Source organism: Metarhizium robertsii (genome assembly GCF_000187425.2).
Source record: "Metarhizium robertsii ARSEF 23 chromosome Unknown MAA_Scf_5, whole genome shotgun sequence".
Lineage (NCBI taxonomy): Eukaryota > Fungi > Ascomycota > Sordariomycetes > Hypocreales > Clavicipitaceae > Metarhizium > Metarhizium robertsii.
In genome coordinates, this window is record NW_011942193.1 from 3,820,594 (window position 1) to 3,835,284 (window position 14,691).

General features: G+C 50.5%; 5 protein-coding genes across 5 annotated transcripts; 2 read left to right on the forward strand and 3 right to left on the reverse strand.

Moving 5' to 3' along the window:
* Window positions 1–128: 128 nt before the first annotated feature.
* MAA_06915 (Ankyrin repeat-containing domain protein) lies at window positions 129–2,456 on the forward strand (the record flags this gene model as incomplete). The annotated part of the gene is made up of 1 exon (XM_007824913.1): window positions 129–2,456. The coding sequence occupies one exon, from the start codon at window positions 129–131 to the stop codon at window positions 2,454–2,456; it is 2,328 nt and encodes a 775-aa protein (XP_007823104.1).
* Window positions 2,457–3,626: 1,170 nt separating this feature from the next.
* Window positions 3,627–5,196, forward strand: MAA_06916 (Alpha-hydroxy acid dehydrogenase, FMN-dependent; the record flags this gene model as incomplete). The annotated part of the gene is made up of 3 exons (XM_007824914.1): window positions 3,627–3,753; window positions 3,807–4,967; window positions 5,033–5,196. 3 exons carry the CDS (start codon window positions 3,627–3,629, stop codon window positions 5,194–5,196), a joined length of 1,452 nt encoding a protein of 483 aa, XP_007823105.1.
* A 1,051-nt stretch (window positions 5,197–6,247) lies between these two features.
* Window positions 6,248–7,441, reverse strand: MAA_11289 (uncharacterized protein; the record flags this gene model as incomplete). The annotated part of the gene is made up of 4 exons (XM_011413269.1): window positions 6,248–6,597; window positions 6,662–6,903; window positions 6,977–7,139; window positions 7,219–7,441. The coding sequence occupies 4 exons, from the start codon at window positions 7,439–7,441 to the stop codon at window positions 6,248–6,250; spliced, it is 978 nt and encodes a 325-aa protein (XP_011411571.1).
* A 1,442-nt stretch (window positions 7,442–8,883) lies between these two features.
* MAA_06917 (uncharacterized protein) lies at window positions 8,884–9,372 on the reverse strand (the record flags this gene model as incomplete). Its single annotated transcript, XM_007824915.1, has 2 exons — window positions 8,884–8,955; window positions 9,019–9,372. 2 exons carry the CDS (start codon window positions 9,370–9,372, stop codon window positions 8,884–8,886), a joined length of 426 nt encoding a protein of 141 aa, XP_007823106.1.
* A 3,011-nt stretch (window positions 9,373–12,383) lies between these two features.
* Window positions 12,384–14,529, reverse strand: MAA_06918 (fungal specific transcription factor domain-containing protein; the record flags this gene model as incomplete). The annotated part of the gene is made up of 4 exons (XM_007824916.1): window positions 12,384–12,657; window positions 12,767–13,515; window positions 13,604–14,387; window positions 14,498–14,529. 4 exons carry the CDS (start codon window positions 14,527–14,529, stop codon window positions 12,384–12,386), a joined length of 1,839 nt encoding a protein of 612 aa, XP_007823107.1.
* Between the last annotated feature and the right edge of the window lie 162 nt (window positions 14,530–14,691).

The following is a 14,691-nucleotide window of genomic DNA, read 5'->3' on the forward strand; positions in this document are numbered from 1 at the left end:
TTGAGTTGATCGCCACCCTGTTGGCCCTCCAGATAACTCCCTACTTCGATTTGTATCGATCATCCTACTCCCACTTTTGTTTACATTGATCAATCACTTTTCTCAATATTGCCCTCCGCACAAACACGATGAGTGAGCAAGCGACCGCCGAAGAAGGCAGCCACGACCTCGAGGGGCCGTTGTTGCAAGATGCTCAACCACCTAGTTGGGCGCCAACGGGCCCCCTTGATTATGTATCTTCAGCCTTGCGGCAAATATTGAAGCAGGAACCTCGAGACCGAGATTTCGCTGTACACATTCTGACCTGGTTGATGTTCGCCGAGCGGAATTTGATGCCGACACAACTCGGGCAAGCCTACGCCATCCAACAAACTGGGGATGCCTCGAACCGCGATTTTAACAGATCTGAAGAGGACATCGTGTCCGTATGCAAAGGGCTCGTGAAGCTAGAGCCAAGAGAAGGAAGAAAGAAGGTCAAATTCGTCCGCAAGCCTAACCTGGACCAACTGCTACAGTATGGATTGGTTGACCGCAAGCCTCACTTGACCATCATCAGGACTTGTTTGACCTGCCTCCAAAGCGATGAATTTGCGGAATCCGAATCAAGCCCTGAAACCATGGAACGTCTGGGCCAAGACAAGAGCATGTTCACGTTCTACGCTGCTACGAGATGGATGGATCACCTGCCGGACATGGACGCAAAATCGGGGGAGCTGGCAGAGGTCGAAGAGCTGATCACACAATTTCTTCTGCGTGGTAAAGGGACCACGGGTTGGTTCCGGTTTCTCGAGCGGATTTCACGTGAAGACGTTTTAGAGCTACACGTAGCTGCTATCATCGGTCAGGTTCCGGTGATGAAGAATCTTCTGGAGACGCGGAAACACAAAGTTGATGCCACGACCTCGCACGGACGGACGGCTCTACACTTGGCCGCGAAATATAAACGTGCGTCCGTCGTGAAGATGCTTCTGGAGACTTCAGCTCAACTGCTGCATATCCATGATGCGATGGGGAACACAGTACTGCACTACGGGGCCATGTCCAACCGCTGGTTCACAACAAGACCACATCTGGACACGGTACGCGAGATTGTGAGCGCGTACGAGACAGGCGTCATGGGTGAGGACATTCGCAGCAAATGTACGGGGATTCGCAACGGGTCAAATAAGACTCCGTGGGACTACGCTTTGGAAGCCGCGAGGATGTTCCACGGTCCGGAGCTAGTGGGACATCCTGCGTATCAGCTCGCTGAGGTAAAAATAGGAGCTCAGTATGAAATAGCCAAAATGATGACCTTTTGGCCCTGGGACAAGTCCATCGAGGAAGAGGGCAACTATTTTCCTCCCTTGCGGCAAGTCAAGGCACTTGATTCTTCAAAGGCGGGCATGGCCAGACTTATGGAGGCCTTGGCCAAGAGAGGCCAGATCGGCGGTAGCCGGCGGATGGTGGAGGTGAAAGACCTCTCGGAGATGGCGGTGAAAGACCTCTCGGAGACGACACCGAATTTATATGCCATCGCCTCCAACAGGTCGGCCCTGGTCGACATGCTCCTTGAGGAAAACAAGAAAGGCACTCAGCTACTCACCGATGCTTATGAACGCCAACTGTGCTTTATGGCCTGGCTATTACTTCAAACGGGGGCTGAGGCAAACCATATAAGAAAAGGCAAGCCCTCGGCCCTCTATTGCGCAATCCTTTTACGTTCAAAGTCGCTGGTGTCTCTTCTGCTTGCGTACAGAGCCGATTTAGGATTCCGTTATGATAACGGGACTCCTCTACATTTTACTCCTCTAGATCTTGCGATTGAACTTGGCGAAACTGATATTGTGCGTCAGCTGCTGGTTAATGACGGCGCCGAAATTCGGAAAGTCACCACGAACATGATGTCTACGGCTCTACCTCTCGCAATCCTAGACGGCCGCAAGGAGATGATTCATATGCTTTCTGGTCTTCAACTAACGCCTATTGATGCATTAATAGAAGAGGCGAAAGTTACTCTGGCGGCATTGGCTCGGGAGTTCCGCGAGACAGTGAGGAGGAAGGATCTACAGGGAAGTACGGTGCTGCATCTCGCCCTTGTAAGCCGGGATCGTTCTTCATGTTACGAAATGCTTTTGAGTATGCTGATGTATGGGGCTGATGTTGATGCGGAGGACGAGAAGGGACGGACGCCTCTTATGCTCGCGAAGGAGCTGGGTCTACACGGGGAGAGGATCCTTTTGGAGATGCACAGCTCCAAGTCCGACATGGAGCACCAGGCACCAGCCCATCAGCTTCAACGGGTACCAGCCCATCAGCGTCAACAGGCACCAGCCCATCAGCTTCAACGGGTACCAGCCCATCAGCGTCAACAGGCACCAGCCCATCAGCTTCAACAGGCAACAGCCTATCAGCTTCAACAGGCACCAGGGCATCAGCGTCAACAGGTACCAGACCATCGGCGTCAACGGGACTGACAGATTCCGACGACTTTTCTGAAAACTAGAGACTGTTATATGTTGTGGTTACTCTGGGCTTACGAGTACTTGAGATTGAGTTGGTGGGAGAATCGTGTCTTTCTTGATTAAACATGTCTGAAATATAAGTCTGCTCACATTTTGAACCATGGTTTATGTCGTAGCTACAGTGAGGGTGATGAGCATTGCATCTCAAAGTGATATAGCCCCAACCCAGTCGGTGGGACAAGGGCAGAGTAACTGGGCTTGGAGCGCAGTGTTCAATTCAGACTATAATACTTCAACGTTAACTTTGAGATATTGACGGCTCTTGGTTTTCCATGGAGCTCTAAGGGACGAAAGGTGCCTGTAAATATAAGGGGTCGTTGAGGGCCTTGTGCCTGAGGCAGCCCTCGCTTAGGACCGACTTCGGGCCCCGTGACCTTTGCCTTCAATGTTTAATGTTCGAACGTTGTCTGGTGTAACCGTCGACCGTTATTGGCCCACCGCCCTTTGTTGTGTACCAACCGTGCAACAATTGGGGTAATAGAAAAATGCGAAATATACATATGCTATCCTTGAACTTTTACTACACTGATGGAGAGTTGTATGTCTATTTTTAATCCTCCAACTCTTCCTCTTATGCCAAGTTTCCAAGGCCATCTTTGATAGTTTATAGTTTAGTTTATAGTTTGCAATTGGAGTTGTAGAGCAGGGTTAGGGTTAGGCACGTCACCTGACTTGCCGAAAACGACATCCGGAGGCCCCCGCCCCGAGTTTGGTCCTTGGACGTTATTTCACGGCGTGAATCTCGGAATAAAGTAATATGCCCTCCTCAAAATCACTGGAGCATGTACTGATACGGTTGGGAAGTGGAGGCGAAATACCGTTGACTCCATATTTCACCTTGATTCCGAGAATCACGGCCTCAAGGCTACCCCCCGCCACATTTCGGCCCCAGAGCCGAGACATCCCGGTGCACCACAATGATGGATACTACACCAGGGTCCAGATGATAAAGATGGGTCGGCGGGAATTCCGCTGTGCCGCCCTGCCACCAAGGCCTGGAGGCCCGTCTCGGAAATTCCGGTGGAGACGTGATGCATTATAAACGCGTCCTGCTCCATTGGTGTCCCCGTCTCACCTTGAACCGCAAGCAACTCACTTCACTGTCTACGGTCGGCGGACAAAATGACGAGAAAAGTGTCAGTGTCGGAGGTGCTACAACACTCGAGCCCCGAGAGTGCGTGGATCGTGGTCGACGGCAACGTCTATGACATGACGGACTTTGCGCCCTCCCATCCCGGCGGCCCTGAAAGTGAGCGAGCCTCACCACTCACCATCCACGGTGCCTGGCTAACACAAACTCAGTCATCCATCAATACTCGGGCCGTGACGCCTCGGTGCCATACAACGAGGTCCACGCCCCTTCACTAATCAAGTCGTCTCTGGATGCCAAGCACCACATCGGCACCCTCGATGCCGCCACAGTCACGGAATCATGGACGGCGGCAAACACCCCCGCTCCCCAAGCAAAAGCAGCGTCCTCAAAGCCCCCCCTAGCCGACATCATCAACATGTACGACTTTGAAAAGGCCGCCCACCAGTCATTCACCAACAAGGCGTGGGCGTACATCAACGGCGCGTCCAACGACAGCATCACGCGCGACATCAACATCGAGACCCTCAAGAAGATTTGGTTCCGGCCCGCAGTCATGAAAAACGTCTCCCGCGTGACGACCAGAACGAGCCTATTCGGGTGCCGCCTCGACGCGCCCTTCTACGTAGCTCCCACGGGCGCGGTCCGTACCGCCGGCGAAGAAGGAGAATTAGCCCTCGCCCGAGGCGCCGGCCCGTCCGGCATCATCCACTGCATCTCCACGCCGGCGTCGTACCCGCACGACGAGATCCTCCAAGCGACGCCCGAGCACGCCTTCTTCCAGCTGTACGTGGACAAGGACCGCGCCAAGTCCGCCAAGCTGCTGCGCCAAATCAGCGCCAGCGACAAGGTCAAGGCCGTCTTTGTCACCGTCGACCTGCCCGTCGTGTCGAAGAGGGAGGACGACGAGCGCGTCAAGGCGGAGAACACGGTCGAGAAGCAGGTCTCGCCTGGGAAGGACCAGAAAGGCGCAGGTTTGGCGCGGCAGTCGGGCTCCTTTATCGACCCGGCCGTCACGTGGGACGACATCCCCTGGATCCGGAAACACACTACTCTCCCTGTTGTTGTCAAGGGTATCCAGAGGTGGCAGGATGCCCGGACGGCCATGAGCCTAGGGTGCGAGGGGATTGTGGTGAGCAACCACGGCGGAAGGGCGGCCGACACGGCGCAGCCATCTATTATTACTTTGCTCGAGTTGCATAGGAACTGTCCCGAGGTGTTTGGCAAGATGGAGGTGCTTGTCGACGGTGGATTCCGGAGAGGTTCCGACATTGTCAAGGCCATTTGCCTGGGGGCCTCGGCCGTCGGGGTCGGAAGGCCGTTTCTATATGCTGTCAACTACGGCACCGCTGGCGTGGAGCACGCCGTCGCACGTAAGTCCTGCGCGTACTGAACCGTTACTTAGCGACACCTTTTTTCTGATTTTGTACTATTGTAGTATTGCGCGACGAAATCGAGACGGCGATGCGGCTTTGCGGCATGACCGACTTGATGGAGGAGGCTGGTCCTGATTTCCTAAACACCGCGCCTGTTGATCATCTCGTGTATCATGGCCCGCACGCGTACCTTGGTCGGAAGCCGAGAACGAGGGCGCGCTTGTAGGTTTTTGTTGCTTTTGCTTTCTTGACTGGCGCAGATCATGGGGCTGTGATAGCGGAGTGGTGCGCTCCGTGAATATGGATCCTGTGTGTGGAAATGCTAGAGTTGTTAATAGCGGTTGTCAGACTCGAACTTGCTATGGTGTTTATTTTTACAATTGCTGGAAATTGTGCCTTCTATTGCCGTCTGGGTGATGAAGGCGACAAAGTGTGTAGATAAATATATCGCGTTGAATATATCACAAGACGCTCGTGACGAGAGCCAAGCGTCGGCATTTCGTGTGCACAACCCATTATCTTCATCCCTAAATAAAGTATCTTAGCATCTCGTGCATGTAAAAAGAAGGTCAACGGGGTTTCGAAAGGTCAATAGCTCAAGGAGCACAAATTGATACATTGAGTCGGCGAGGGATAAAGGTTCAAGGCAGTGTTGGACCTGCGGCCTCAATGTAGGTCTCGTCATGTCTCCTTTGTGTCTCCTTTGTTCGCCCAACGCCTTTGTTATGGCTTAGTCATATGACAAAAGACGTCTCCCAATGCTGGAGAATTGAAGATCCTCCAAGTGCGCAGACGTTCATCTCAGTCTGCAATTTTTCAATCGTCATGGCGGCTTGCGAGCTAAAAACTCTGAGTAACCCAGGCCCTCATGACAGGAATATCCCCTGGTTTGGGAGACAGGAACCGCTTAGTGAGGCCGTTTGTCGCATGTTCCCTGCCTGTTTCGCTGACTATTAATCCTGTCGGCCGTGGTGCTCGCGTCTTGGCTTAGGAGGACATTATAGTTTGAGTTTTCACAGCTTTGGATAGCGTCGTCTTTGTATTAACAGCGCGATTAGAATGGAACAAAGGGAAAGTAATTTGCCACTGTACAAAATACCATCACATGATTGAAGTTTTCATCTTAGTCCAGGTCCAATTTGTCACAGTATTCCCCCCAGTAGTTTTGTCTCCTTATGTCTTTGCTGATTACTTGGCCTCTGTTTTCCCGCTTATTATTTTCATCGTATTAAGAAAATTATGAGTAGTACAGGAACCTCGATATTTGCCTTCTACACTTAATATCTCTCTGGCATTTCTTGCGGTTCACGTTCCGGCCTTGAAACAGGCATCTCATGAGGAACGGACGGGTCATACGGCGCTGGTGCCGTCGACGTGCCTAGTTCGCTGTAATAATTGGTCCCGTGCTGCCAGGTCGGAGGAGTTGCCACGGAGCCGGGCGTCATTGCTGTTGAAGATTTGCCCACGCTACCTCGGTGCATCTGATCAAAGTACTCTTGTGTGTAGCCCTCGAAGCCCTGGTCCGCCATGGGGCCCGAGACAACTGGTTGTTGAGGACTAGAACCGGTCGGCCGTTTCCTTCGATGTATGAGGAAGAAGGCTAAAGCAACTGCCAAAGCCAGGCCAGCTGAAACCGGCAGAGCATGGATTAGCCCCGTTGAAGACAAAGTTGGGCTCGGACTGCTACTTACCAACTCCCCCGACGACGCCTCCCACTATAGCGCCGACGGGTGGAGATGGCTGTGGTATCACAGTATGTGTAATAGTCGGTGGAATGGGAGTGGTAGTCGGAGTAGTCGAGGGTGCAGTCGAATTATAATTAAAGTAGATTGGTAATGTTCCTCCTTGGGTATTACACACCAGCCGACTGTACCCGCCATACGGCGAGCCAGCATACGAGAGGACTACGCAAGAGGGCAATTGTGCCTCGGTGCTATTTATATCGATAGGTCAGCTTTCTTCTTAGATGCTTCTGTCCTCTGTTTCGAACATATGAGCTCACTTACCAGAAAGTCGTGCCATCGTAACTATCAATTGTCCCTGCATTCACGGGGTTATATGGTTCGCATTGTGTCACAAGGGTGCAATTTGCATCGGGACCGCAGCAGCCAAGTACCAATTCACGCGAGTTAAAATGGCACCACTGGCCTGATGGGCACGCCGACCAGGCTACGGAATAATTGTTAGTGACTAGACTGGCAACGTGTAGTTCATTTCTGGGAGGGAAACTAGACGCAGTATCACTGACCCTGAGTTCCCGAGACATATCCGCATCCTGTGGTCTGACCAGGGGGAATGGTGCGTCTGAAGAGCAGATTATCAGGAGCAGGCGTCGGAGGAGGAGTCGCTTCGTCTCGTAGTACAGGACTTGGCCTATCGCCGCCAGTCTGGTATACGAGGTTAGCATTAGCGCTGATGCTCGCACAAACCACAAGCAGTATTTCAATCGCGTGTTGTTGAAGTAGAGTCATTCCGTGCCAGTCTGCTCTTGTTGCATATGAGCCGGGTAGGAAGTGATGAACTCTCCCGAGATTTGCTCACTCACAGCGCGACGCCTCGTAGTGTTTTTTTTTCTTTCTCGATTTTCCAGGTTGCGTCGTTCTGTATTATACTAGTCTGACATTCCTTCGCAACCCTGGGCATGGACTCATCCAGTGCCGGTTTAAATAGTAGCAATACGGGAATTCGGCATTTTTCTGGCGTTAGGGTTTGAGCCGTACGAGCTGGCAGAACTAGAAATGGCCATCTATTGCTCGGCTGAGCCGTGGCACTCCGGGCTCTACCGCCACATGAAGCCACTCTCCTGACCAGACATCTCCATTCCATGGACTGGGCTGTAACTACAAGTTGCCTTGAGTAATTAGGCACAGAACCATGTTGCTGGGTATTTGAAATGAGTCGTTCATCTTGAGCACTATCGCGAGTGCAATAATGCTAGACTACTACTCGAACCAATGAGTAACAGCGTCCAGTATAAGCTGTAGCTGCAACTCGCCGGTCTAGATGTCGTCAACATCCATCGCTACGCAGCCGAGGCATGACGCACTCAATAAAATGACATGGAGTTTCCGTAGATGTACACGAGCTCCTTATAACTTTATGAGCGCCAGAGTACTGCCTCTGCAAGTGCCATGGAGCACTCATTATCTGCGCGGTTATGTCGGCCACGGCAGTCATTGACCTCAGCAATCCTTTCTGTTTCAAAGGACAGAGTCAAGGATGATTGAGAACTGTCACCAGACAGTGAACGAAGAGCAAAAAGTAGTAGAGATCTCCATACATGAATAATGTCCCAATTTATCACCATTACCAGGCTCATTACGGAGCGGTAACGAACAAATCGAGCAATTTGAAGATTTAACCATAAGCTTGCGACTACGTCGACAAGTGCAGTTAACGATAGCGACCACTTTTAACAACAAAACCAATAATTCTTTTGCACACATACAAGCAGAAATACGCCTCTCGGGTCATAGTTTACGGAAAACGTGGCATCCTCCAATGGACCGTTGTAACCCTAAGCTAACCCTAACCCTGTAGGCTGGTCAAGCATAATTTAGATCCACTCATGGAATAATAAAACCGGCCTTAGTTTGCCCGTTAGCCGCTTGAATAAGTATAATAACAAAGTTCGTCAGACTGACCCTAGATTTCCGTCGTTGCAGACATTCAGATTCCGACAGCCCTAGATATTCAATGAATGTAATACCCAAAGACAACACAACACATTGGAGTTATTGCTGGTGCTTAACAGACGTGGTAAAGTAATCTATTTCTCTACTTTACTAACTGTCCCAGATTGCCGTAGCCGGCCGAGCTTAAACTCCAGGGGAGAACTCCATACAGCGACTGTGGCTTCATCCAATGGGCCCAAACAAGTTCAAGGCCCAACAGTACAAGACAGCCCGGGCAATTAGTTGAGCGCGGCCCTGATGTCACTTGCAATCTTGGTATACTCTTCGTTAATCTGCTCCGGCTTGGACTTCTATAGTTTTGCCACATTAGCCTTGTTCGTCCCGCAACTTGTACCCTTTGTAGATTGACGTACCTGGTCTCCCGGTGCACCCTCTGGGTGCTTCTCATTCGCCCTGTTCAAGGAATTTTGAGAAATTTCCGAAAGTTTGTTGATATTGTCCTTAACATCTTGAGGGCTGCCGCTGAGCTGCTCCTTCAACTTATTTATCAAGTCTACCTGTTCACCTGCCGTCTTCTTCCACTTCTCGCCCTTTCCTTCGGGATTATTCTGCTTCTTCTGCTCAAAATAGGCCTTGACCTCTGCGTTCTTGGCATCAAAGGCGTTGAGCGCCTCGTTTGCCTTGGCAAGGTCCTGACGGGGCGAAAGAGCAGGACTGGCGATGGCCAGGCCGGAAAAGACGGCAAGAAGAACACTTGAAGCCTTCATTTTGATAAATAGAGTGGTGAGAAATTTGGAAATAGAAGTAGAGACTTGTTCTTGACAAGTTGTAGCGTAGTTGTTTGCGGTGAGTGTTTGATTTGCGAGATTGTGTGATTGGGAATGCTGTTGGAAACGAGGGCTGCATCGAATATATATATATTTTTCTTCGTAATCGACCTCGAGTATGGTGAACATGATCTGCAATCATGCATCGGCATGAGATGATGCTTCTCGTGCCGCTGAAACAGCAACCTGACTCGTTGAAGCCTATCTGCAATGCATGGCTGCAAGCTGCGGCGATTTCGCCTGCGCATTATATTTATTGTACACTATAATTGAAACTGCCAGTTTAAGAGCACCTACCGGCACCTCCCTCGCAAATCCACGTTTCAAGCGCTGGCGTGACTCATGCGTGATGGCATCCCACCCCGAATCACCGATGACGCCATGCAACGGACCCCTGCGGAGATGTGACGAGTGCTATTATTACGAGTAAACGTTCAAGTTTTGAGTTTTGAATCCGCCTTGGTCAAATCTGCACGGGACACCCTGTAACCACGTAGATCTCGGTCTCTATATCCCCTGGCTATATTCGCTCGGGAATTGATGGGGCGGCATGACCTAACGGATGCATGGCTTTCACAGCATCTGGTTCTTTCAAATCTTCTCTAGTTACCCCCATGCGTTTCTGCCACCTCTATAAAAATACCTTGACGAATGGTTAGTATTACATTCGTGGCAGGCCTTGAAGTAAAGGGCTTCGCGTTTGTCACGGGCCGCGTTTAAGCTGCGCAAGTGAATTGATTTTTATTAGGCTACTATGTGAGAATTGCATGGACCCATAATTTAGGCTTAGCTGAAGCTTATTCTTCTTTTTTGTTGGCGTTTCGTAGATATATATGTAACGTGAGGGCCCCTACGTATTAAAAAATGTGAGTCCAGTCTCTTATATCAACGGCCAAGGCTTAGAGTCTGAGACGCTACCTTCTTAATTATATGATATTTATTCCGTCGGTGATTATGCGCAGTGTATTTATAATAAGCCAGGGCATAGTGGTTTCAGAGCTGTTAAGAAACCTCGTTACACCACCGTTACAATAAAGTACATGCTGGTCCATAAAAAGCGAATTAGAAGCTGTAAAAAGTCATGCCTCTGTATTAAAAGTGTTATACCGCTCTGTCAATTTCCATTCGCTCGCCGCCTCCGCTGCCTGGCTACGCTACCAAGTCAAGTTGGAATCGAACTTGAACACGAGTTCTGCGTACTCTGCAGATATGACGCAACCCGATAACAGACGCGATAGTCAATCAAGCAGCTGGCTACTCCCTATTTCAGGATGTGGAAGGACTTGGCGTAAATGCAAGCTTGACTAGTGTCATGCACTTAAAGTCACGAATCGGTTCTGGGGTCGCCTGTTTCTAGAAACAGCTGCCGCGTTCTAAAGTCAAGACTTTCAAAGGAATAGTGTCCATACTTGTCTTCTTCAAACAAAGTACCAGAAACCTAGCGCACTAGTACTACTATTAATAATGCGGGGGAAGTGTGCACTTTGAGTCATTCTAGGGCCTCACGGATGTGTCGGGACGGGGATGGCGTCAAAGGTCATCTAGCTGACGTACTTGTTCTCGAGGATGTAAGACATTGACACAGGTGGTAGCGGGCCGAGAGCGGCAAAAAATGGAAACGATGAGTTACATGATTCGCATTCCCACTGTTTTGTTTCATGTTACACCGATTCGGCTCACGGTTGCCAACAATCTTGCTGTCAGACGGCAATGCCGTTCGCCTGACGCCAAAACGTTTTTATGCGTTTCAAGATACAGCTGTGAACGAGCCTCGTCATATTGGTCAGTTCTGTCTGGCATCCCCGAGTCTCATGTTGCCGGCGCCGCTGGGATCAGGCCACCGCAAGTGTCAAAACTCGAGACCCCAGCCTCTACTCTTGAAACACTCGAAACAGGAAAAGGCTTCCAACTTCCCAGCGTTGCCGCGCGGTATGAGATGATTCGCCGGGGCGACCCTGTCGTCATCACACAATCGTCCCCGGGTTCTGGGCAGGCGCGTGGCGACGATCAGGTTCCATCAGGTCCGGGAAGCCCTGCAAGGAACCTTGACAATTGTAAGAAATGATTTGAAAACGTAAAAAGCTTACTTTTACGTGGCAAGTAATACGCACTTGTCGCCTAAGCTGTTGTGTCTAAAAACGGCCGTGCAATGCGTCTTGATTAAGGTTATGTTACAGTAGTATGTGCTAGGAGAGATGGGAAGAATACATACAGACTAGATAGTGGCGGTCCTCTTATCTGTCCAGGAGACGGCACGACTTGCTGGACTTGTATTGCCGAAAATGCTAGGGAGTTCTATCTCTAGTTTTGGTTCTCATCCTGAACCCTGGAACAAATAATCAACCGGCTTCATGCCTTGAGGATTAGTGAGAAGGGGATCTACAAGTACTTTAGGGGTTAACGATGGAATTGCTGCTTGGTCCGAAATCTATACACACAGCGTGTAACACTAATAAACCTGCGCAACCGTTTCTTCACCATTTCCTTAGGATGTGCTCCTTTCTTAGGGCTTTGTTGCCTTTATTGCGCCTGACCTCTAGGGTAAAGCCTTCATACCATGGCTATGCATCGGCTCCTTTAAGCCATTCGGTGACTCTGTCGCATCCTCTGAGTCGTCCGCCCAAGGCTCCAACGGGCGAGCGTATACGGCTTTCGTAGATAGTAGTGTAATCGCTGGTTGTAGTCCAAGTAAGCAACTATTAGCAGAGGTAATGCAAAGAAACCACCTAGAAAATAACAAATATCAGGACAACATGGTGTTTATTCGCGCTCTAATCGTGTAATATTGTACAAGTACTTTTAAAATCCAGCGATCAGTCCTTGATACAGTGCTCCTGGTCTATGTACTCTATGTCTATCAGAAAAGAAAATCATTTTTAGCAAATTAGCAAACCCCATTTACTTTTTTTAAAACCCAAATCAAGTACAGAACCCGCCTCCCATCCGGTGCCCTACATGCCATTGCCTGCCTGATAGGATGAAAGCATCGCCTGGTGCTTCTCGATGGCACACTTGCTGAGTCGGCACAGCTCGGCTACCAGGTTATCCATCTTGGTCAGGTACTCGGTTTCGTGAAAGGTGACCCTGCGAATGGGCATGCTCCGGATAATCTGAGAAGTCTTGCCCAGAAGCTCCATGTCATGGACAGCCAGCGCGTGGCCCGGGTTTTGCAAGATGTTGAAAAACAGATTCATCAGTGCGGACAACGGGTAGAAAACGAAGAACCTGATGCAATGTCAGAAACGCAAATACTAACATTTTCCGCGGTGGTATTGCCTGCTGCCGTCTCGAATCTGATGCAGCAGTGCCAACACACGGCATCGTCTCAACCTACCAGAATGCTTCTCCTGCAAGCCTGCTTGCCGACATGCTCAAGTATATTATGGTCGATCTGCTAGCCTCCACGGACAGATCGAAGCTAGACTGTACACCGAATGAGATTTGTTGCGGATCGCTGCTCCCTCTCGTGAGGCAACGACTACTCGCGCAATGAATCGTGTTCAGCAAGAAGTGATAGTCGAGATGCAGCTCGATGAGGAGCATGTTGGTGGACATGCTTGTCACCCCGTCGAGTCTAGTGTCGTTTTTAACGGAGAGATTGGGAGAAAATGCTTCGGGAATCGAGGTGCGCCACGTTTCCAGCTCTTCGTCCAGCTCCCTGATTGTCTTGAGCAGCTCGGCATCGGATTTTCGCAGAGACGCATGGGAGTAGAGCGACTGCACAGCCTTTGACTTAAGAATACTGAGCCTTAAATCGCTGGGAAGCCAGGGGTTCGGGATCTGGCCCGGTTGCCGGGGGAGGAAGCGGCTCTGGGCGTATCCTTCGGGGAGAGTTAGATCACAGAACTGATCGGGAATTGCGGGCGGCTGTCCGTTTCGCAAAGAAATGTCCTTGTCAAGCACGTAACAAAGCCAAAAAAGCATGCGAAGATGACGGTCCTCATGCTCCTCCAGTGTGAGCTCACGATCTTTGGGCGTTGGTACCATGACGGTGTGTCCGCCAAGGGCAAAGACTGTTCTGCAGGCAAGGGCGTGGTACATGGAAGACGCTTGTAGGCGGCCACAAAGTGTCTCGTGTAGCAGCTATGACAGAGTCAGATTTGTTCCCCTCGCCTTATATATGTAGCCGCAGTCGGCGGAACGAATCTAAGAAGCACGTGCATTTACATACCAGCATTAGGATTGTTTGCAGCGTCGTGATACTCGTGTCCTCTATGATGTCGGACAGCAAGATTTGCGCATCTCTGGCACATGAATCCATGTCAACATATGGTGCTCCATTCGCATTTGGACAATGGGAGCTAGCCAAGGAGACGAATGCGAGGACGCAGGCTTTTGCGGTAACATGCTCAAGCGGAGGTTTCATCTCGTCTGGACTGTATGCCAGGCGTATCGTCTCTTCAAAGAGAACCGGGTTCATGAGAGGAAAGGCCAGACTGAATTCTGAGTTTGTAAATGCAGACACAAGACCATGGACGATCCATTTGTCCGGAAGGCCAGGCTGCTTTACTTGAGCCTGGACTGACACAAAGGTCGGGACAATATCAGACCCTGAGAAATGGGATCGAGGTGCATCGCCAGAATATAGATGGCGAAACCTGGGTTCTTGTCCGCATCTTTCTCGTATCCATTGCTCACAATGGGGGGTCAGATGAGGGATGCCGTTGCGAGGGCAAATGGCACCAAAATTTTGACCTCCAAAGTAGATGTTGCCGAGGGGGGCGATGCCAAGACGTCTTTGAGGATTGGTAGCTGCAGATTCTCCTCGACAGAACAGGCAAGCCGGATACGCCTTGAGCTTGGATACCGGCCCTGCAATGGTCAAGAACTGAGATTCGGATGGAGAGGACGATGACTGATGTTCTGAAGACTGGAAACCATCGGAAAGCACATGGCGGTGGGACGAGTCGTTGTCCGTTGGAAAGCTTTTCTGTCCTTCCAGAACATCCCCTTTCCTGGAACGGTATGAGCAATTGCGAACATGGCTTACAGCAGTACGCCGCAAAGGGACAGAGACACTGCTCTTACAGTTTTCTTTTGCGACCGCGGACCCGGTTAAATGTACAGGGAAGGCTGTGGTGTAGACACCAGTCGCATTGCGATGCCGTTTCAGATACATCACATTGTATCTGCACACACCAACACGGCCGCGTTAGCTTGACTGGGCTCGGAGAGCAAGGGATTTAAATGGCAGACGCTCTGCATGGGGTCTCGCACCTTGCGTTTATGGCACGAATCACAAGCTGGCCGTCGTTTGTT